The 23,629-nt window shown below is 39.8% G+C and overlaps 3 protein-coding genes and 1 long non-coding RNA gene across 7 annotated transcripts in view; 2 read left to right on the forward strand and 2 right to left on the reverse strand.

The window, feature by feature from the left end:
* Positions 1-618, forward strand: part of slc39a11 (solute carrier family 39, member 11) — a 197,089-nt gene extending 196,471 nt beyond the window's left edge. For all 3 annotated transcript variants that reach the window (XM_085465569.1, XM_085465568.1, XM_085465570.1), the window contains exon 10: positions 26-618. In XM_085465569.1, the coding sequence (XP_085321695.1) occupies positions 26-104 (79 nt within the window). In that variant the 3' untranslated portion in view covers positions 105-618. The remainder of the gene's footprint in view (positions 1-25) is intronic.
* A 3,673-nt stretch (positions 619-4,291) lies between these two features.
* Positions 4,292-23,629, reverse strand: part of LOC146702645 (uncharacterized) — an 89,763-nt gene continuing 70,425 nt past the window's right edge. Inside the window, exons 2-3 of the long non-coding RNA XR_014921869.1 lie at positions 5,534-5,651; positions 4,292-4,777 (exon numbers count right to left, since the gene is read on the reverse strand). This is a non-coding gene — a long non-coding RNA (uncharacterized LOC146702645). The remainder of the gene's footprint in view (positions 4,778-5,533; positions 5,652-23,629) is intronic.
* Positions 6,481-9,153, reverse strand: LOC146702646 (ankyrin repeat and SOCS box protein 12-like). 2 transcript variants are annotated; one of them, XM_085465572.1, is made up of 3 exons: positions 9,074-9,153; positions 7,448-8,218; positions 6,481-6,820 (listed from the first exon to the last, which is right to left on the reverse strand). In XM_085465572.1, exons 2-3 carry the CDS (start codon positions 8,208-8,210, stop codon positions 6,669-6,671), a joined length of 915 nt encoding a protein of 304 aa, XP_085321698.1. In that variant the 5' UTR covers positions 8,211-8,218; positions 9,074-9,153; the 3' UTR covers positions 6,481-6,668. The 2 variants fall into 2 exon arrangements, with proteins under 2 accessions (XP_085321698.1, XP_085321699.1); XM_085465573.1 differs by having other exon boundaries at positions 7,448-8,215; positions 9,074-9,148.
* Positions 14,084-23,629, forward strand: part of pkd1b (polycystic kidney disease 1b) — a 32,651-nt gene continuing 23,105 nt past the window's right edge. Inside the window, exons 1-10 of the mRNA XM_085465574.1 lie at positions 14,084-14,208; positions 14,389-14,582; positions 15,362-15,480; positions 15,632-15,779; positions 16,296-16,561; positions 16,659-17,420; positions 18,479-18,610; positions 18,763-18,938; positions 19,064-19,200; positions 19,942-23,609. Of these exons, the coding sequence (XP_085321700.1) occupies positions 14,096-14,208; positions 14,389-14,582; positions 15,362-15,480; positions 15,632-15,779; positions 16,296-16,561; positions 16,659-17,420; positions 18,479-18,610; positions 18,763-18,938; positions 19,064-19,200; positions 19,942-23,609 (5,715 nt within the window). The 5' untranslated portion in view covers positions 14,084-14,095. The remainder of the gene's footprint in view (positions 14,209-14,388; positions 14,583-15,361; positions 15,481-15,631; positions 15,780-16,295; positions 16,562-16,658; positions 17,421-18,478; positions 18,611-18,762; positions 18,939-19,063; positions 19,201-19,941; positions 23,610-23,629) is intronic.

Here is a 23,629-nt window from a genome sequence, read left to right on the forward strand (position 1 = left end):
CTTTGCTTCAACTTGGCATCACCAGTGGAAACGGAAAGCTGGCATCCTGGACCTCCATCCTAGGCTTTGTAGTGATGATGTCACTAGATGTGGGTCTAGGCTGAGATCACCGTGAGGACCGGCGATCCCTCACAGGACATGATGTCGTCATCATGATGCAACTTGTATTTTAAGTAAAAGGGGGACCAAAATTAGTGTTTGATTCTCAAACACTGTTTATGCATTTAGTTTTAATTGTTGATCATAAAATTGATCAGGTTTGGAAGGATGATCATACTTGAACTTAACTTTTGTCATTCACATTTTAACAGTGATTTCCTGAGAGCAGCTGACATGTTTTTCATGTCTGATATTTCATTAAGGAATTAATTTCTGAATATTTAAATGAATATTCATATTCCAGGGCTGGAGAATGTTTTGTTGGGACTTTGTAGCTTTTAAGTTTAGAAACAATATTATAAGTACAGATAATTTCTGTTCTGTTAAGTTAAAATGAATGTGTTGGGTTTTGTTTCGTCCATTTCCCTAATGATCACGATACTTGAACTCTGGTGTTTGGCTTGCTGTTGTATGGGAGTGAAAATAAATAATTACAACATTTCTACATCAGTCGTCTTGTCATCATTAAGAAACCAGACAGTATGATTATGGTGTGTTGAATTATGGCATTTCAAATATGACACTTTGCAGCTACATGTTTAACCTAAATATTTCAAACATGCAATCTAATGTCCCAGGATTATGATGCTTTTATTTTGAGATGTGGTGTTGTCGGTATTGATTTGATTTGAACAGTAGTCTATTTTCAGACCTTTTGATTTTACCGTGTCATAAGATCTTGTATTTGTTCATCGACTAACCTTTTGTAATCTATGAAAGTACCTCTCACAATAGTGTACAGCAAAATGGCCATAAAAAATGTAACCTATATACAGTGGTGTGAAAAAGTGTTTGCCCTCCTCCTCTTGTTTCATCCGAACCACATTAGAGAAAGATAAACAAATAATGCAGTTTCTAAATTATAGTGTTTATTATTAGGGAAGGGGAAAAAATCCAAACCTGCTCGGCCCTGTGTGAAAACGTGATTACCCCCTTAACCTAATAACTGGTTGGCCCACTCTTAGCAAAAACAGCTGCAATCGAGCATTTGTGATAACTGGCAATGAGGCTTTTACAGAACTAGGAAGAATTTTGGCCGACTCATCTTTGCAGAATCATTTTATTTCAGCCACATTGGATGGTTCTCAAGCATAAACCAGCTTTTTAAGGTAATGCCACAGCATCTCAATCAGAAGCCGGTCAGGATTTTGACTAAGCCATTCAGAGATGGACTTGCTGGTGTGTTTTTTGATCTTCGTCCTGCTCCCGAACCCAAGTGTGCTTCAGTTTGAGGTTACAAACAGAAGGTCGAACATTCTTCTTCAGGAGTTTTTGGTAGACAGCAGAATTCATGGTTCTATTTACCACAAAGTCTTCTAGATCGCGAAGCAGCAAAACAGCCCCAAACCATCACACTACCACCACCATATTTTACTGCTGGTATGATGCGTAATGAGACACACACCCTGCAGAAACTTCAGCTTTTGTCTAGTCAGTCCACAGAGTAATTTCCCAAAAGTCTTGGGCATCATCAAGATGTTTTCACAAAGGGCTCCATAGGCTTGGATTTTTTTCCCTTTAATAATACACACCTTTGTTTAGAAACTCCATGTTGTGTTTACGTGTGTTATCCAATATTTAAATCTGAAACATTTAAGTATGACAAAAATACCAAAAAAATAGGAAATCAGGAAGGGGGGAAAACCCTGTAAATTCACCACAGTGCAAGTCAACCTGTTTATCCTGCTATACATTTGCATAGTGACTGAAACCAGCAACACTGACTAACAATGGGCCGTGAGAACAGTTTCATGATCAATAATATGCAAATTGCCATTGTCATACAGATATTTGTATCCAAATGTAGAGACTAAAAGTAAAAAGTAAATACGTAAAGCACAGATACCTCAAAATTCTACTTAAGTACAGTACCAAATTTGTACTTACTTCCCACCTGCGGTCAAGGCACGCCTCCTGGCAGCCCTGTGAGACCAGAGACTGCAGTTTGTTCCAGACCGTTTGGCCATATCTTCCTGCAATCCTTGACTGCAAATCTGTAAAACATTGTGTAGCGACAGGGTGCGGAAACCCTTACTCTTATATTGTCCCTTTATATCTCTTCAATTTCAATTAATTGTCAGATTTTTTTCTTTTGAAACGGAACTTTCAGACAATAAATAAATAAAAATATAAATATTTCAGTATGTTTCATCAAAAAAAAAAAATTCTTACATGCAGTATTGTGTAATTTATTCCTTAAAAATGTATTGTGCTATTTACAGTGGCTTGCAAAAGTATTCGACCCCCTTGAACTTTTCCACATTTTGTCACATTACAGCCACAAACATGAATCAATTTTATTGGAATTCCACGTGAAAGACAAATACAAAGTGGTGCACACGTGAGAAGTGGAATGAAAATCACACATGATTCCAAACATTTTTTTACAAATAACTGCAAAGTGGGGTGTGCGTAATTATTCAGCCCCCTGAGTCAATACTGTAGAACCACCTTTTGCTGCAATTACAGCTGCCAGTCTTTTAGGGTCTGTCTCTACCAGCTTTGCACATCTAGAGACTGAAATCTTTGCCCATTCTTCTTTGAAAAACAGCTCCAGCTCAGTCAGATTAGATGGACAGCGTTTGTGAACAGCAGTGTTCAGATCTTGCCACAGATTCTCGATTGGATTTAGATCTGGACTTTGACTGGGCCGTTCTAACACATGGATATGTTTTGTTTTAAACTACTCCATTGTTGCCCTGGCTTTATGTTTAGGGTCGTTGTCCTGCTGGAAGGTGAACCTCCGCCCCAGTCTCAAGTCTTTTGCAGACTCCAAGAGGTTTTCTTCCAAGATTGCCCTGTATTTGGCTCCATCCATCTTCCCATCAACTCTGACCAGCTTCCCTGTCCCTGCTGAAGAGAAGCACCCCCAGAGCATGATGCTGCCACCACCATATCTGACAGTGGGGACGGTGTGTTCAGAGTGATGTGCAGTGTTAGTTTTCCACACAGAGCGTTTTGCATTTTGGGCAAAAAGTTCCATTTTGGTCTCATCTGACCAGAGCACCATCTTCCACATGTTTGCTGTGTGCACGACTAATAGTTGTCCTATGGACAGATTCCCCCACCTGAGCTGTAGATCTCTGCAGCTCGTCCAGAGTCACCATGGGCCTCTTGGCTGCATTTCTGATCAGCGCTCTCCTTGTTCGGCCTGTGAGTTTAGGTGGACGGCCTTGTCTTGGTAGGTTTACAGTTGTGCCATACTCCTTCCATTTCTGAATGATCGCTTGAACAGTGCTCCGTGGGATGTTCAAGGCTTGGGAAATCCTTTTGTAGCCTAAGCCTGCTTTAAATTTCTCACTAACTTTATCCCTGACCTGTCTGGTGTGTTCTTTGGACTTCATGGTGTTGTTGCTCCCAATATTCTCTTAAACAACCTCTGAGGCCGTCACAGAGCAGCTGTATTTGTACTGACATTAGATTACACACAGGTGCACTCTATTTAGTCATTAGCACTCATCAGGCAATGTCTATGGGCAACTGACTGCACTTAGACCAAAGGGGGCTGAATAATTAAAATGAGAGACATTAATCTCCAAAATTAAACAAACTAATTATTATCTTACAAATATAGATCAAAAGAAAGGCAAGAAAGTTGGATTTCTAACATTTTCTTGTGACAACACCATGCAAGAATATTATTTTGTCAGTGGTTATTTCGTCCTGTCTCTCATCTATTCAGTATGTTGACATAGGTCTTCATTGGTGCTTTGTGACCTTTTACCTTTTCCGTTCAACCATTTAAACATGAACCTCAAAAATTGAAGGAAATAACCTCCAACACTGCTGCTGCTGCTAACTTCTAATCTTTAGGTGAGTTGATACCTAACAGCTTCAGTTTGTAATCCTGTTGCTTCTTAGCCTGGGACATTCTGCAAAAATATCTTCTAAGAGCACCACCCATCCAAAAAAACAAGAATATTTATATCTGATATATTTTTAGGAAGGGTGCAAGAAGGATGTGATTTGTACTTACTGTGTCCCAAAGAGCAGATCACTAGCAAAAAATCTTTAAGCACTTTTATTTAGGCTTTTGCATGAGCTGTTTCTCAAAATCAGAAAGAGTCAAAGAGACAGTCAAAGAATTCCCCAAAATGTTCAGATGATGACATTTTTTGTAGAATATGTTAAAAGATTTTATACTTGTGGAAATTGCTTCTCAAAAAATACACAATCATAATCAGCACAAGGAAATTCAGATTAGGTGATATTCAATGGAGCATGACTAAAGTCAGATGAGCACTGAAGTTAGGATTTATCTTCTGTGTAAATCAATATGTGAAAAAGATGTGGCCACTGGCGTTCCATACTGGCGTTCCATAGACGTCATCATGTAGAACGGAATGTCCTATTTAAGAATGGAATACCGTCTTGAATGGAGTGTTATCCTGTTGATGGAACTTCATCTTGCTGAACAGAATGTCATCATTAAAACTGGAACGTAATCATGTCGAATGGAACGCTAAAGGACACTCGTTGTCTTTTGGTTGTGGAATTGCTTACCTGTCAATTTTAAGTTCATCCAGCTGTAAAACATTGCTAAGCATATCAGCAATACCTTCAAAGGCCATCTCCTCCTGCTCTTGAGATAGTGTTTGACCCATTTCCTGTTTAGTTGCTGTCATGAGAGTAACAAAGAAAAAAAGCTTTAATTTTTTTTTTACATTATCTGAGACAGAATCTTTAACAATTTTTGAAATTATAAACATGTTTTTTAAACTTATTTAAATGGACTTTCCCCCTTGTTTTTTCAATGGTTTAACAAGAAGATTTCTGTTTTTCTTTCTTTTGGCACAGCAACCTGCAGGTTTAGCACTGACTCATCGTGCCAGAGACTGAACACGAATCCTTTCACTTTTCCCACATCTACATATATATATATATCTCTAGATGGTTGTGGCCACATCTTTTTCACATATTGATTTACACAGAAGATAAATCCTAACTTCAGTGCTCATCTGACTTTAGTCATGCTCCATTGAATATCACCTAATCTGAATTTCCTTGTGCTGATTATGATTGTGTATTTTTTGAGAAGCAATTTCCACAAGTATAAAATCTTTTAACATATTCTACAAAAAATGTCATCATCTGAACATTTTGGGGAATTCTTTGACTGTCTCTTTGACTCTTTCTGATTTTGAGAAACAGCTCATGCAAAAGCCTAAATAAAAGTGCTTAAAGATTTTTTGCTAGTGATCTGCTCTTTGGGACACAGTAAGTACAAATCACATCCTTCTTGCACCCTTCCTAAAAATATATCAGATATAAATGTTTTTTTGGATGGGTGGTGCTCTTAGAAGATATTTTTGCAGAATGTCCCAGGCTAAGAAGCAACAGGATTACAAACTGAAGCTGTTAGGTATCAACTCACCTAAAGATTAGAAGTTAGCAGCAGCAGCAGTGTTGGAGGTTATTTCCTTCAATTTTTGAGGTTCAGGTTTAAATGGTTGAACGGAAAAGGTAAAAGGTCACAAAGCACCAATGAAGACCTATGTCAACATACTGAATAGATGAGAGACAGGACAAAATAACCACTGACAAAATAATATTCTTGCATGGTGTTGTCACAAGAAAATGTTAGAAATCCAACTTTCTTGCCTTTCTTTTGATCTATATTTGTAAGATAATAATTAGTTTGTTTAATTTTGGAGATTAATGTCTCTCATTTTAGCCAACTTCATATAATTTTTCTTCTTGTGTCCATTTTTATGCATATGTCAGTTCCTCCCCTCTCATGTAGTATTTGTTTTCAGACCAGATGAATGGAGTAGTCTGACTCCCTTAAATTTTTTTGTCCTGGTTTTTGGCAGTTATTTATATAATATCATCACAAAGAATTGTGATAATGTGCAAAGCAACAGGACTTTGCCTGTCTAAGGTCACTGTTCTTTTGGAAATATTTGAGGATCAAAGTCTTTGTTGACAGCTCAGTGGGACAGAGGCACAAACGAGGCGTTTCTTTTAGTACCACTTACTTTTACAGCCTAATCCCAACTTTGAGTGTCACGAAGCATAACAACTTTGTCTTTGGAACTGGGCTTGTACACATTTACCAACATCAGCCTCTGTGTGATGGATCTCAGAGGTGAGACTGCACGATCCTGAGGTAGATACCAGATCCTCCATCAGGTCTCGACACTCCATAACTGACGAATCGAGTGTAAAGTAAAATTTGCGTGTGAATTAGAAAATATTGTTCTGACTATAATCATTAAGGAGAAGAACATGACTGCACTGGGAACTCCAGTGCAAACAACCTTTGTAACAGTTCATTTGAGATTGGGCACACCTTGGACAGGTAAAGTGTAAGAACTACAATTCCACAACAATAATCCACCTTTATTCTTTTAGCTGAAGAATCAGTCTTAAGAGCAAGAACAATGCATACTCACACAGAAGCCATTTTAAAAAGAGGACAAAGGGGCTCAAATCCTGCAAATAAAAGCTTAAGCTAAAATAAAAAACAAAACAAAACACGGGTCATAAAATAACTTAACCTTCACTATCTACAGAACAGTGACTGGTGCTGCTTTGTGTTGCAAGAAGTTGATGAGACTTGTGGGCATTTCCAGCTGGTCGATGCAGTTGATCTTGTTGATCTTTCTGAGGTGTCTCCGCACAGCAAGTCGGCACTGTGAGGTCAAAGCTTTTGGATTTCCTGGAGACAAAACAGAAGAAAGTTATACCCACAATATATCATGAATGATAATAATATTATTTATATTTAATGAAGTTTACAGTAACTATTATTACTAAACAAGACATCCAACATATATTTAACAATCTCCCAACTGGTCGTGGCAGATGGCTGCCACTCCCTGAGCCTGGGTCTGGCAGAAGACTCTTGCTGTTAAATGGGAGTTTCCCACTGTCACCAAGTGCTTACTCAACGGTGGTTGTTTGATTGTAGGATCTCTAACTTACAATGTAAAACATATTGAGGTGACTGCTGTTGTGATTTGACACTATATAAATAAAACTGAGTTGAACATATAACTGCTGCTGTATACATATTGTAAGTACATTATTTAAGAATTTTAGCTTTTACTATGGGGAAAAAAAAAAAAATCACACCTACAAAGTGTGTTAATGTTAAATACAAATGCTAGTCAAACATATAGTATGTAAAGCAATAGTGAGGAGAGATGCCTGGAGGATAAATGTTAGAAGTCATATTATAAATGTATTTATTTCATAGATAAAACTTTAGCACTCCTTCAGTTACATCGTCATCAGTAGTGTTAAAGATCTGAAGTGAAAAAGCGCTGAAGAATCTGTCCGACACCTCTTTCTCGCAGCAGCAGCTCCACAGCCTCGTTCTGCTTCGTCGACTTCTCGATGATCAGCGTGGGGAGGTAGACGTTTGCACCGAAGTCGATCAGAAGCTGGATGTATTCCACGCCACAGCCGTGCCTAAGGCACATCTCCAGCACAGTTTTGGGCTGCTTGTCAGAGCTCAGCAGCTTGGCATCAGTGCAGTTGTAGTCTGGGTCTGCCCCGTAGAGGAGCAGCAGTTTGAAGCACTCCATGTGTCCATAAACAGCAGCCAAATAAAGCGGCCCACTGGAGACTCTGGCACTCGAGGTCCACAGTAAGACTTTGGCGCGGGAGTTCACCTCAGCGCCGTGTTTTAGTAGCTGCTTTAGAATCTCTGCGTCGCCTTCCCTTGCAGCAGTGAGGACCGGCGAGCAGTTGTTGGACGAGCTTCCGTTGGGGTTGGCGCCAGCTTTGAGGAGAGTTAAGACACAGTCAAGGTATTTCCCTCGAACGGCTGCGAACAGAGGCGTCTGGGCCTTGACGTCCACGCAGTCTATGATGGCACCGTGAGCTAGAAGAACCTGCAGACAGCTGAGGTGGCCTTTAGACACTGCAGCATGCAGGGGTGTGCCTGCAATGCCCCAGCCACCTCTGCAGTTGATGACTTTCTTGTAGATTTCTTGGCAGAGCATCTCATCAAGGAGTCTGTCATTGTTTTGTAACACAGCCTGCCTCAGCTGGGAAATTTCACAACTCCTTTTCTCTTCTTCAGCGGTCCTTAGCTTGAGCATAGAACCTGCTGCAAATGCAAAGACAGAGAATAAATAACACACCAAATATACAAACGTATGGTCCTCATACAAACACCGCAGTGCATTTCTGTTTGTCAACGTCATCTGTTCTCAAAACAGATTTGGTGTCCTTAGGGCACCAAATCAGCAACCAGTGTTTTGTATTAAAGAAAACAACAACAACAACAACAACAAAACATAGAATCCAAAGTTCAGGTGAAATATAAATAAGGCTTCAGATCTGACTCGGATAAAAGTGGCAAGATAAAGTTATTATTCTATTTCCGGAAAAAAAAAAAAGTATATATAGGCGTTAAAGTTTAAGCTGGTCATTAAGACTTTTTCCACCAAACTTCATTCAAAATCTTTACAATTTTATATTCGCAAAACTAATCGTCCGATCGATGCATCCAATTAATCAATCTATGCTTGTTTATGATAAATAAAACCTTCTGGAAACCTTCGGCATAAAAAGGAATAAAGGCTTTTATAATTAAACCAACCGTTTATTAGAAGTACTGCGATTTTCCCCCGTGAGGCTGTATTGTAGGAAGAAATGGGACAGATTTAGTTTAACTTTCTTACACTGTGTACATGCCGACTCATGCCTCTAATATTAAGGAAGTTACCCATCGCATCTCTACACGACATACAACATACACACACGTATAGTGTTTCTTATCAGTACTACTTCGCGGACGATAAATAGCTTCGCTAATATTCACCCTAAAACCACAGTGAAAAAACCCAAATAGATATTAAATTCCAAATATCCCGTTAGTACGCAAACATCTCCATCCTTTAACAGTGCTTATTTCAAAGAAACGAAGCTAAACCCTTATGTTTTCTTCGTTTAACATTACCTAAGATATGTCACCATCAACAGCCTCCTTCTTTGCTTCCTGTTTTCTGCTCTTCCTCGATGGTGTGTTTGTGTGACGTACCGCTGCTGCCCCCTAGTGACTTTTATTTGCAATGGCAAACTGAAGCTTAAAATAAATATAGATAGCATAATAGATATTTAACAGATGCAATAGCAAAATATATAAATAGTCTATTAAATTGTAAAAAACAAAAACAAAAAACAAAACAACAGTATTATTAACTGACTTAAATCAAATCTGATTGTTAATGCAGATAATTATTTTGGGGAACCCTTATGAGCTGCAGTCCACAGTTTCAGGAACTTTAATTTGATTTTGAGTTGTAGTTTTATTAGTGCTGTAACTGTTTCAGTTCACAGTTACCTATAGGTCAGTCTGATGTAACTGGTAAAGCATAGGCACTTTTTTAATGGACCATTTTCAATCATAACATGAAATTTTATTCACTTCATTGCTGAGTTAATATAAGGAAAATTTGTTAAAAATACATAAAGTCATGGTGAAAACTGACATTGTGAATTGAAATGGAATAAAATCCCATATTTGCCATGCTTCCTGGCTCTTGGACCCATGGTTTTCAGTGTTTTCAGTTCATTATTCCTTTTGGGTTTTGATAAGTGACTAATGTACATGTCAATAATGTTGTTTTGTAAGGCCTTATGCTTATGAGTAAGCCCATCTGATTCCTGGTATTGTTATTTGTGCCTGTAGTTTTTCTGTTAGTTATAAATGACTTTAGATTTGTCAGTTCCCTTAACAGTTCCCTTTCTGTTCCTTCACTCTCGTCTTTGTGTCGGTCTTTTTATTTTTCTCCTTCCCTGTTTAGTTGAGTTAAGTTAATCTTATTCTCCATTGGGTTGTGTCTCTCTTCCTGTTATAGTTTGGTAAGTGTTGTTCTCTGTGGCTTGCATTACTTCCCCATCTCCTTTGGTTAATTGTCTGCAACTGTGTTTCCACCTCCCTCATTAACCTCAGTGATGTTTTTCTCTCTCTCAAAAAAGTTTTTTGCTAGTTTCACTCTTCATGAAAGGTTACATCACCCAGGGGTCACCACAGCCGATGGATCCACATTTGATTTGGCACAACATTCCTTTCCCTTTTTTTAGGCTGGGCATGCATCCTACTGGTCTTGAACCAGGAGTATTTTCCATATAAGATGACACCACACAGCCCCAGTCTTGCTTGGATGCAACATTATTAATATCTAGCGCTAATGAATTCAGATCACATATTCTTAACATAACTAAACATAACATAATAAAACAAAATATAACAACCCATTGGAAGTTAATACAAATAGAAGTGGGAAACACTCGTACATTTACCACAATAAAATAAGACTAAAAACATTGAACATTTGTAGGAGGCAATGTGCCTGAACCAAAAAGAACACGAACATTATACGAACATGTCATGCTGACCAACATGCTGTAGAACATTAGCAAAATTTGAATCTTAAAGTTTTGTATCGGTAAAGTTTTTTTTTAAATTGACTTAAGAGTTGTTTCTTTTCTGCTTTGTGGTAGAAAACCATTTGAATCCATAAATACTGAACTATTATATACTTCACAGAAACCAGTGACTTTGGTCCCTTTATAGAATTTTAAGTTCTTGGGAAAGAAAGAAAAAAGAAAGAAAGAAATAAAAATAAAAATACAGAAACTTCTAAGTTAATGCAACGTTATCGCCACCCTCTACATCAGGGTTGGGAGAACTCCAGGCTTGAAGGGCTGGTGTCCTGCAGGTTTTAGATCTCCTCCTGGGTAAACACACCTGAATCAAACAATTAGTTCATTACCAGGCCTCTGGAGAACTTCAAGACATGTCGAGGAGGTCATTTAACCATTTAAATAAGCTGTGTTTAATCAAGGACACATCTAAAACCTGCAGGACACTGGCCCTCGAGGCCTGGGGTTCCCCACCCCTGCTCTACATGATTTGTTCACTCTCCAGGCAACCCGGATGGCATCCTGCCTTTCAAATCTAGTCTTTGCGTGTGCGTCACAGAGCCTTTGTTGGGTAAGTGGTGAGGTCTTGCTGAGACAACAGTGTGTGGACACACTGCAGGAGAGTGACCTTTCTAGCTCTAACAGAAAAAAAAATCTTGTGGCCACACTGTGCTGTGAAGCTAAAACAACTACTGCAGTGACTCTTTGGGCTGTGAGGCTCGTTTCTGTCAGGACCCTTAGTTGCATCCAGCCTGAGGGAGTCTGCTTCTTTCCTTTGAGTGCCAGGAGGTTTTACAACATGGTAATGAGCAGCTCAGGCCTCCTCTGTCCACTCTGCTTCTATGGCTGTTGCTGAGAGACAAAGTAAAAGTCACCCAGGCGCTCACGGAGAACAGAGAAGAGGCCTTTAAAACAACAGTACCACCATAACTCATAGTGTCTATGCAGGAGGAGGAAAGGAGGGCCCAGTGGAGATGTGTGTGTGTGCAGAAGGCACAGAAGTGGATGGAAAGGAAGATAAGACACTAAATTTAAGATGAGGAGAATCTTCAAATCTAGTGTAATACAAGGAGAGAATTAATTTCTACAATGCTCTGTTTCCATGCGTGATTTGCTCGGCAAGATGAGAGCCACGCTTGTGCCGCAGAAACACTCTCTACCCTGGATTATTTGCATGGTTTTGATCACAACTGCTGGAGGTGAGAATCTTAAGTTTGTACCAGGTTACTAAATGGAAAAGAAAAGCTGTGTTCTGGAAAAACTGCAGTATCAGCTTCAACATTTCAAAATAATTTCAAAATTCAGAAAACGTCTGGTTACATTTGAAGACGAGATCACAGAATACGACAGTATTGTTGTAGCACTCTTCATCCACTTTACATGTGTTGTCAGTATACAGCAAGGATTGTGCATTATGGCTTTTATTGTATATGTTGCTGTTTGTTTAATGTTAAAGAGAATGTGACTCCTATTTTCACCTTGTGTGTGCGGCAGAAACGTAGTCCTGGAAATGCGTACTTACTTAGCGAGGACTTTGCCAGCTTGGTGGCTGTTTGTGGACAAATTTTGTCAGCACATTAACAAACTGCAAGAAAGTCCAGAAAGCTTTAATAAAGCTTAATAACGTTGGTGTTTATTAAAGTGAGTTAAACCGAGTTAAAGACAAAGTGCAATATACTTCAATGTAATAGAAAATAACTTAAACATATATTTTTGAAGAAGACAGATGACATTGTGTTTAGTTTTGTACCAGCCAATCAAAAAGTGTTCTTTAAACTAACCTTTTTTTTTTCAAAATATGAAATATTTTCGTAGATGCTTTAAAGCTATGGTTTTTTGTTTTTCAAAATAAAACTTCCTTCTTCATCAAATGATAGTGCTCCATTATTTAGGAGTTTATGAACATGTGTTAAAATGACAGACTTTCAAAATTAAATCCTGCTATCACAATGTAACTATTACCTGCCACCTCCTGTAAGTCTAAAAAAAAATCATTATTATTAAACACCAACTTTATTGGTGTTTAATAATAATTACCAGACTAAAGTCTGGAAATAACAACAGTTTCACTGATGTATTTCAAGAAATTCTTGTTGATAATGATACATTTTTAATCACTGAAGGGTTGAACAATATTATATTATATTTACCAGCTTTTACCAACTATTTAACTTTTTTCCCAAAATCTCGACATTGTAGCAGTTTGAATATTTGATTCCTGGTTTAATCCCAAGAGGATCTACTTAATATGTGAGGCTTCCTTCTGTGCGACTGCACTCAACAAAGAAAAAAATGCCCAAAATGTAATGTTCACTTTAAATATGAAATTACATGCATTTCTTCCCCATATAATTTGTTACTTAAGAAATGCAAGTATTTCAAATATTAAATTTAATGGAAGCTGATCAAATGAAATTTGTTTGAAAAGTATCCATTGAATTTATACCAACCATATATTTGGTAATTTTATCAATAAATAAACTGTTGATTTTATATATTTCAGCTGCATTTTATTTAAAATTAACGCTTCATGGTAATAAGGCCTATAAAATAATAATTTTTGAGTGCAAAGAAGATCCTGTACCTGAGTGCAATTATGAGGTAAAAATTACTTTTTATTTGATTTTGTAAGTCAATTGCAACAGTTCAGAGGGAAATCTTAAATCTTTATGGTTTGCATGCTAATATGACATTTGTACTTACCTTTCAGATTAAGAATTATGATGTGTGTCAGCCCAGTAAAAAGGATAGAAGAGACTAAAAAGAGTAAAGGAGTAAAAAGAGACTAATGGGGCGATCGTGGCTCAAGAGTTGGCAGTTCGTCTTGTAATCGGAAGGTTGCTGGTTCGACCCCCGGCTCAGACAGTCTCGGTCGTTGTGTCCTTGGGCAAGACACTTCGCCTACCGCCTACTGGTGATGGCCAGAGGGGCCGATGGCGCGATATGGCAGCCTCGCCTCTGTCAGTCTGCCCCAGGGCAACTGTGGCTACAACTGTAGCTGCCTCCACCAGTGTGTGAATGAATAGTGGAATTGTAAAAGCGCTTTGAGGGTCTCGAAAAGCGCTGTATAAATGCAATCCATTATTATTATTATTAATGGATACTTCAATTTTTCATAGTTTAAAGTTTTTCTGATGATCTTGTCACAGTTTGAATGTGTGCATTTTACTTGTAACAGAGAACTTTTAAAGAGGAATGTTTGTCCCACTAAATTGACTGTATTTCATACAGAACATTACACATGGAGCATGTAGCGCTTCTCTCCTAAAACCAGTGCTGTAGCTCAAATTTCCTGATAAAACCAGCAGGTGCTTTGAAGTCTCACAAACACAACGTCAAGGTTAAACCTAAAAGCTGAAATGTGATTCTGTCAAATGTGTCTTTGTTCAGCTGGATTTAAAGCTAATCACTGATGTGATTCACGTGAGTTATGTAAGAAAGCACTCCTTGCATGTGGTTCGCTAAGTTTTGCTGTTGCTTTCCAGAGAACATTCCCTGCCCGCAAGGCAGTCAGGTTCACCTGACCAGCCTACGATGCTATTGGCTGTCAGAGATGGCAGTGTCATGGTTTGAAGCACGGGCTTCATGCAGAACGACCCTGGGAGGGGACTTAGCAGCTGCTGACAGCCTAGAACTTCAAAGTTTCTTTCTTCATGCCTTTCCACTGTGAGTCTGACAAACAATATACACAGTCATTCATATCATATTCTCCTGAGAACTTTCTGTTTTTTTGTGATTTGTGTGTCTACTGCAGAGGACAAATGATGACCCTGGTTCTCAGGAGGAGATGCTTCTTCAGCCTGTTTTTAATCTTTAACACAGAATGTGTAACATTTTGTATTTTAGGAAAACCACTGTGTGGGTATGGCTGCAGGACTCTGACCAGGAAGGGGTTGTTCAGTCACAAAGTCCAATATGGCGGGACAAAGATGATGATAGTCCAGGGGAGTGCACTCAGATGGCACTGGGAACACTGGGAAGGTGGAGGAAGGCCCAGTGTGCAGGACAATACCATTTCATCTGTGAAATGGAAGTAAATGGTGAGATTTTTGTTTCATTAAAGGACACCAGAAACACGCATGAATGTGAAAGCAGGAAGGAGAACTGAATGCAGGCAGTATGGTAGTTTTCAGGTGGCAGGCAAGCTGGCAAACAAACAAAAGCAGAGGGCAAGCAAAGCTCAAGCTCTGGAAACAGAAAAACACAGCTCGACTGAACATGCTGATAATTTGGCAAAGCCTAATTTAAACACCGACCAAGCATGCATTATGACCACTGACAGGTGAAGTGAATAACACTAATTATTCTCGTCATCATGACATTGTTAGTGGGTGGGATATATTAGGGACTAATGTGTTCATCGCTTACCTGGGGAACTCCTGGCACCAGGATGCAATATGGGTTGAAGGCAAGCTGACGAAGGCAGTGTGAAGCTTTTGGTAACGTTCTGTTGGAAATCCTTGTGGATCCATGTGGATGTTATTTTGACACATAACACCTACCTAAGCATTATTGCCAGCCATACACAGCATTTCATGGAAATAGTATTTCTTGACTGGTCTAAGGAGCTTGGAAAGAAAAGCAGGAATGGTTTGAGTACGACAGCAAGATTGAGGTGTTGACTCGGCCTCCAAGTTCTCCAAATCTCAGTGTAATTGTGCATCTGTGGGATACCATGCAGGCCCCCCAGCTCTCAACTTACAGGACTTGAAGGATCTGTTGTTAGTTAGTGTCCATGCCTCAATGGGTCAGGTCAAATATATAAAAAATGTCATTTGAAATAGACTGAGGTGATTTTGTTTTATTCATCTTCCTGTAGCGCCTTTACCATCGATAGACAGTTACCTCATTGGATTGGCTCTCATGACCGGCATATATGCGGAAACCCACGTGCAGCTTCTTCCCAGTGTTCCAGACATCGGACGGCACACAGCAGAGGTAAAGTATTGTGCTTAATCACTGACTCCTGACTCAAGGACTCATAGGATATTATAAGATGAACGGCTGCTATGTGATTCCAAACTAGGGAAAGGAGAGGATGAAACACTCACAACTTTTGTATATAAGTAGGCTCCCATGTCTCCCACAGATGCAGCTTTTCCCAGGCTTGTGGTTCAGTCATGCAGGTCAGTTGCTATCAGTGGAACTGGTGGTCCAGCCCAGTCCTGTGTCCTCTCTGGCTCGTGTCCAGATACTTCGGCCCTACTGCAACCCTAACTACCACTTGGTACCTCCAGGTACTGAAACAGCTGTGACTAAAGCCTAATTTTTCATAGCACCTACTTGGCTCAGATCCACTCAACTCAGTTTGGGATATTTTTCAGTACAATTTAGTACTACCTCAATGTTGGTGGGATAGTTATAGGAAGGCAGAGTGTGCAGTGTGTGTCATTTGTACGCAACACAAACACAACACAAACTGGAGGACACTGAGGTGATGTATACCTGCTGGTCACTTTATGGCCTTTTGTAAGACTAAAAGAAGAGAGTCAGAAAATGATGCAGGCTCTTGGGTTATTCAGTGACATCACTCTCAGTGATGGCACGCAGTCTATCGACATCACATTTTCTGCTTGACTCAGCTTGATGGGAACCCAGGCTGACTAGGTACAACTACTAACCAAGTTACCACCTGATAGAAAATGCTAAAAACCGAGTCAAGTTGAGTCGAGCTGAGTAGGTGCTAATGGGAAGGAGGTGTAGGATGTATTTGTCTGATACTGTAGGTGATAATCTGCTTTTTTATTTGTCAGGCTGCAGCTCTCTCCTTAATCCATTCAGCTGCTGCTCAGCAGTACCGCTGTGTAACACTACAGGGGGCTGCAGCACAGGGCAGCACTGGTGCCATCTACTGGAGGCATGCGTGCTCACCACCAGTCCATGCAGCACCTACGACTCTGCCATCAGAAATCGGGGCTTTGCCTTACCCCCAAGATACTCCGACTTACCACCGTTCTATCACGTGGTGGCAGACCTGCCTCTGAAAATAAACCCCACCTTCGAGCTAAACACCATAAGGGTTTGTTGATTATCTTGCAACCTTTTTGGAAAATGCACCTTTTAAAACGTATGCCACAATAATTCTTTACACATTATCATGTTCGTTTTTTCAATAGCTGTCCCTCTTAGAGCGAGCCATCGTGGTTTACCCTGATGATATTGTGGCTATACAGCACACTCTTGACTCTGGAACATTTCTACATTGCCTAAACAGTGAAGCCTCTCGAAACTCTCCCTGGAGCCAAAGTTACCTGTCCTTCAGGGGGATGGAGTGGGGAGGCTGGTTGGAAGGAGTTACTTTACTGCCCCAAGGAAGCAAGTGGGTGGATGGAGTTGTGTGTAATCTAAGGATGCTTTATGTGGACACCCTTCACAGAGCTACGGAGCATGAAGACATCTTTGACTATACTCCGACAGAGACAGCCACTGCCAGTGGTATTAGGCCCCTTACTACAGGCCCTAATCCCAGTCTTAGGTCTAAATTCCAACTTGAGGTCATTCACCCACTCCCAGATGATAAGAACCAGATTCATGTCCAAATCAATGCCCCAACTGTCATTATTCTCAAGGCCCTGTTTGGAGAAAAAGCCAGCAGCTCATGGTCAGCCCCGGTGCTCCAGACTGGAGTTCCGTTTCTTCCATCCTGTCCTGAAAATATGTTTCAGTCTTTACTTGGCTGTAGGAAGCAATCCCAGGATGCCTGGTTTTCATCTGTGACTCTGGTCTTATCATCACCTGGAATTCAAATCCTGAACATCAGTGTGATGGATGTGCAAAGTTTTCAGAGTTTGAGCGTGAAGGTTTGTGGCTACGAGCCTGTGACGGGGCTTAGTGTTGAGTCACATGGATGCCTGAGGATGCTTGTAGATACATCGCAGGTGAGACCACCAAAAAGGAAACAGTGACAAAGATGCTAAGTTTTTTTTTAACAATATATTTTAACGAAATAGCTTGTGTGAGTCTCAAAATAGCAGTTTATGTTAATTGTTATGCCAGTTTGAATGCAACCAAAAGAAATTAATAACAACTAGATGAATTGTTATCCAAGTTCTGGAGGACACATATGGTCCCCAGACAATAGTTCATAATCATCCATCCATCCATCATTTTAACCGTCTATCCACATAAGGGTTGCATGTGTGTGTGATGGCCAACACAGGAAAAAGCTAATATACTACATAACTCCAGCCACTGGCAATTTTAGATTTATTTATTTTTCTTACTACAGAGAAATCAAATTGGCAACTTAAAAACTTTTCCAGAGGTTTGTTTTTTTTGTCAGATTTTTTTTTGGTTTTGTTTGTTTTTAGCAAAAAACGTTAAATTTGCAAGTATAACTTCAAGAATTCATAGCAGGAATACCTAAAGAACCTTTACACGTAACATAAAGTTGATAAGTATAGTATGTTTCTTATCTACATTAATTTACAATTCCAGTGGATCATTGGTGTAATATTTCATCAAGTCCAAGATATTTCAGCTCACAATGCATAGGACCAAAGATTCCTATTTGAATCCATCAGCTGCTGAAAGCTCTCTGCACTGGTCACATTGCTTTGTTCATCACCACAGTGTTTCAGGCTGACACATCACTGACTGACTTGATTCCCTTGCTTAATCTTAACCTGGGGTTTCTTGGTGTGCCTGTGAGTGTGCTTCTGTACCTGGAGTACAGTGTGTCAGTGCATCTTCTTTATACCTTGCATATCAGTTGTATTTCAGTAGCTGTATGGAAAGCTCCATCAAATATTTGTGGTTGACTGGACCACTTGTGGTTGAGCCGTCTTAAGTGCTTAAATTGGAGGCCATTGACTATTTTGTATTACATTTAGTTAGTGTTTTAGTAAGAGTTGCAATCACAGTTAAACATGGATATGAAAGTAATGTTAGTTACCTTAGTTTAATGTAATGACATTTTTTATGTTTTATTTTGTAGTCATTTACAGCCACAGTGGAGAGCGGCTCTTCAGTAAAATTCTCATGGGTGATTGACGACCTGAAAGAGTTTGCCTATGAAGGGAGATCTTACAGTGTAATGTTCAAGAAACCTGCTGAGTATAAGCTGCTGGTAAAAAAAAAAAAAAGAAGTGCACTATGCTCAGATATTAGTTGTTATAAATTATTTGGCAAATATAACAAATAGAAATTTCATGATTACAGTTACCGTAATAGAAAAAAGGATTGAAAAAGCAGTTTTAGTAATCAGTGAACTATCTGTAGGTGACAGCATCCAACCCCGTGAGCTCACAGAGCCAGCAAATCCTCCTGACTGCAGATGAAATCACGCTGCTAGCTGACCCAGAGTTCCTGTCAGTCAGTGAGGTTGTGGCTGTGGATGTTACTCACCTCTACACTGTGAGGGTCAGAGTTGATATCTCCCTTCCAGTTACCTTTAGGTAAGGACTTCTGTAGCCATCTCTCCCAAGACTTTTATTGAAATTTTTATTGACAAGAAAGTCTCACACTGAAAATGCACTCATAAAGCTCTTTTTGTATGCTTTTCATGCAACTTGTCACTTAGATGGGATTTTGGGGATGGCAGTAGCAGTGTCATCCACACGCAGCCTGCTCCATGTCAGGCCATGGAAGCACATGTGGCAAGAAGAGAGAAGCAAATGTATATCCAGGACTCGGTAAACTACAGCTATCAGATCCCAGGTAAACACACACAGAAGACTTAAATTATTGACACTGCTGATTATTGTAATATTTTTCACTATTTTAACTTTACATCCCATGTCTTTAATGTTTTGGTTCACTGCCACTTTTAATCAGACCTTCCTATTTCTTAACAAAAAAGCTGATTTTAGCAACTAACTCCAGTAAACCCACTGTATTCTACCTACCAAGCATCAACACTGTTAGAAAGTCTGGAGGACATATTAGAGCATTTGGGAGTGCTGCACATTTTGGTTAAAACCAAACCAGATTCTAAATACTAATGTTCCTATATGTCTGCTTGATGTGTAATGAGGCAAATGATTGCAAACTCCTTCAGCATATTGACTTTATGTGTTCGCAGTAGAGCAGTGTTATGTTTACAATTAGTTTCTCCAACAAACGCTGGCCAAAAAGGTAATTAATATGAGTTTAATGGTGCTTTAAACAGCCAGTTAAGCAAACATTAAATTAACTTTTAGTTAATTTAATTTAACTTTTACATTTTCTCTTTGTTGCCTTTTTGGCAGAGACCCCAGAATCATATGTAGATATTTTAAACCATTTGTTTCTCTTTTAATGGAGATTCATATTTTTTTTAACCACTTTAGAAAGGATAATATTTTTGAAATTTTCTCAAATCTATAGTAGGAAGTACCACAAATGACACTGTGGTTGACTGCTATGCACTTATAGTATTTAGTACAATAAAGCAAAATTCATTTTCTGTGTTTAATCCAGAGGACTACACACTTCACGTTCAAGTCTCCAATCAATATGACAACACTGAAACATCCATGAAGATAAATGTCCGCCCTCTGTTAATCAGCCTCTTCATTTCCCCTTCCACTTTGGTGCCTGTTGTCAACCAGACTTTCGACCTGGAAGCTTCCACCGAACCCTCCGCTTTTGTTGTCTTCTACACATGGGACTTTGGAGATGGTTCTAAAGCTGTCCAAAGCATCCACGCTAGAACTGGCCGTAGGTTTGGATCTGCAGGAGTATACAACATCACAGTACTGGCTAATAACACAGTTTCATCCATTAGTGCCTGGCACGTGGTGGTAGTTATGGAGAAAATCTCTGGATTAACTGTCTCCAGCAGCAGATCAAGTGAAGTTGGCTCTGCTACAGATTTCAAAGCTGAGGTTTCTACTGGTACTGACCTCCTCTGGGATTTTGACTTTGGTGATGGGTCCCAGCAGGAGAATCTTACAGATGGTTCCATCTCACACATCTATAAGTTTCCAGGGAACTATACAGTAAAAGTGACTGTCTATAATTCTGTCAGCAAAGCTTTTCAGTCTATCGTTGTTGAGGTCTATGCTTTGACTATTAGAGGTGTTCTCCCGACAGAATGCATCATGAGTGGAAAAGACACGCAGTTTACAGCTCTGGTGAATGGAAACATATCCAGTCTGACTTTCCATTGGCTGTTTAAAGACTCAAATGTAACTGTAGTGATAGGACAGTCCACAGCCATGCATATATTTCCCAGCCATGGTATTTTTCATGTTAACCTGACTGTGTTTAGTTCTTTCGCACGTAGCTCATTTAATACGAGTGTCTGTGTTCAAAGTTCGATAACGAATGTTGTGATGCAACGCTCAAAGAATGTGGTGGCAGTTGGCGAACAAATATGCTTTGGTGTGTTAGTGTCCCCTGAACAGATGATGGGTTACCAGTTCAAATGGTTTAGTAACTCCTATGATCTTGCTGCTGTAACTGAAAACTCTGAGAGGTGTTTTGTCTTTGGAGATGAAGGTGTTGAAGAGGTGTCAGTAACAGCAAGTAACAAAGTCAGCAGCAAAACAGCCAAAGTTAACATTACCATTCAAAAACCAGTGAGCGGACTTTCTATTAGGCACAATAGCCAAAGTGATGCACTGATTGTCAATACAGTAGCATCATTTTGGATTGCCAGTTGTGCTGGCACCAATGTGTCAGTGCTGTGGAACTTTGGAGATGGGTCACCAGCGGAGCAGAAACATAACGTCTCACATGTCTTTACTTTGTTGGGTCAGTTCACAGTCACTGCAACAGCATTTAACGCTGTTAGCCGGGACTCTACAACCCTCACAGTGAACGTATTACTCCCTGTTTCAGATCTTTCACTTCACACCAGCCACCCTTATTCTGTGGTAGGAGAGGAAACTGTCATCACAGCAGTTAGCAGTGCTGGAATTAGCAGTGCCAGCTACTTTTGGACAGTAGAAGGCATATCTTTAACCAGTCAGGGAACTCATGAGTTTAGATTTGCTTTCCCGAGACCAGGAGTGTATCGAGTAAGCGCTATAGCACAGAATCTATTGAGTAAAAGAGAGGCAGATATTTTAATTGAGGCATTTGAAAGAATAGAGGGACTTCAGATTGAATGTCAAAGCCTGATAAATGAGAAATATATACCAACTCATGAGGAAGTGTTGTTTACTACTTCAGTCACCAAAGGCTCCAACATTACTTTCCATTGGCTTGCCAGACAGAGTGAAACAACCCAACAAATTGCAGGTGAAGGAGAACTTTTTCATTTGTTACCTGGAACACCTGGTAATCTTTCAGTTCAGCTTAGAGCCTCCAATGTGTTGGGTGAGGTTACCAAGAGTGTTTCTTTAGTAGTAGTTGAACGTGTAAAAAATGCAGTCATAACAGTACAGTCAAACTTTGTGGCATGGAAGAAAGTAGTGAATATCTCTGTTTTTGTGGATACCGGATCAGACTTACAATATCTTTGGCATATGAATGCTAACCTTTTACCCCTTCAGACACAGGAACCTTTTCTGCTTTACACTTTTCCAAGTCTGGGTTCTTATCTTGTCACAGTTGTAGTTTGGAACGCTGTTAGCCAGAGTAACAACACCAAACCGTTTTTGGTTCAGGAAGAAGTCCAAGATGTAGACTTTCAAATTGACAACAAGACACATCCATTTTATGTCAATGCAAGTGCTACTCTTTCCTTTCATGGGTTTATTCACAAGGGTAATGATCTGCATTGGGACTGGAAAGCTAGAACTGCTAAACAGAACATTTTCACCTCAACCAGTCAAACATTTATCTACAGATTTCCACATGCAGCCACCTACCAGGTGTATCTGAATGTTTCCAATGAGATAAGTTGGCAGATGGTTTCACACAATGTCAGAGTCCAGGATGCAGTCAAAGGTCTTGTGCTGGGCAATAGCAAGTCCTCCTTCTGTAGTAACAAACAAGTAACATTTATTCCAACAATCTCCAAAGGAAGCAATGTAAGCTTTCTTATAACTTTCCAAAACAAACACTGGACTCTAAGTCATGATATTTTTGAGGGCCAATACACCACATCAAGTCTTCCAGTCGGGAGACACATAGTTACAGTTCAAGCTTTCAACCAGGTCAGTAGTGCAGAGGCGTCCTCTAGCATTCTAATCACTGAGCAAGTTCAAGGTTTGCAACTTGTAAACTGTTGTTCTACTACTCTAGAAGCTCAGAAAGGAACCCAATTCAAAGCAGAGGTTCAAAGTGGATTTCCAGTCAACTACACCTGGATGTTTCACTTGGAAAGGTCAAGGCCCACTTGGCTCATGGGAAAAGAAGTCATCTTTACTCCTTTGGATAGTGGTTCATTGTTTGTTAGTGTGTCAGCCAGCAATGGACAATGCTCTCAGACAGTAAACCTGACTGCTACAGTCGAGTGGCCTGTTAGGAAAGTAAAGCTCGTCTGTCATTCAAAGAAAATATTTGTTGAACATCCTGTCCGATTTTCTGCAATGGTGGGCAAAGGAAGCAATATTAAATATGTGTGGGACTTTGGAGAGTCCAAGGAATTATTAGTGACAGAGTCAAGTGCTATTAACCACACTTATTATAACACCGGCAAATACAAAGTTATGGTCACAGTTTTCAACAGTGTCAGCAATGTGTCCTCACAGCTACACATAGAGGTGGAGGATCTTCAATGTTCCAGCCCACAGGCCTCCCTGGTCCAAAGCCAGTCTACTATATTTAGGTCTAGAACAAGTTTCTTTGAAGCAAGTATGAATATTAATTGCTCTTCTTACAAGACTCTCTATCTGTGGGAGGTATTCACCGAGTCAGACTGTGCCTATGGCAACACTGATATTTCCGGAAACAAAGTCATTCTCCAAAATCTGGAGGATGCAACACCCTTTCTCTCAATCCCAAAGCATGTGCTTAATGTAGGGAGCTACTGCCTGGTATTCACACTTTCATTCCAGGAAACTCCCATCCTCCTCAAACTGAAGACTAACATCACAGTGGTCCACTCACCATTAGTAGCTCTCATCAAGGGAGGCTCCCACAGATGGTGGTCCAGCTTAAACAACCTTGTCCTTGATGGGTCTGACTCTTATGACCCTGATATTGAGCCAGGAGTAGAAGATGCCCTTCAGTATCACTGGAGCTGCATGGCAGTGGTAGGCAGCTTTGTATGTTT

This window comes from Copadichromis virginalis, linkage group LG8 (assembly GCF_057382275.1).
Source record: "Copadichromis virginalis isolate Kocher_CV1m ecotype Utaka linkage group LG8, C_Virginalis_male_GT1.1, whole genome shotgun sequence".
Taxonomy (NCBI): Eukaryota; Metazoa; Chordata; class Actinopteri; order Cichliformes; family Cichlidae; genus Copadichromis; species Copadichromis virginalis.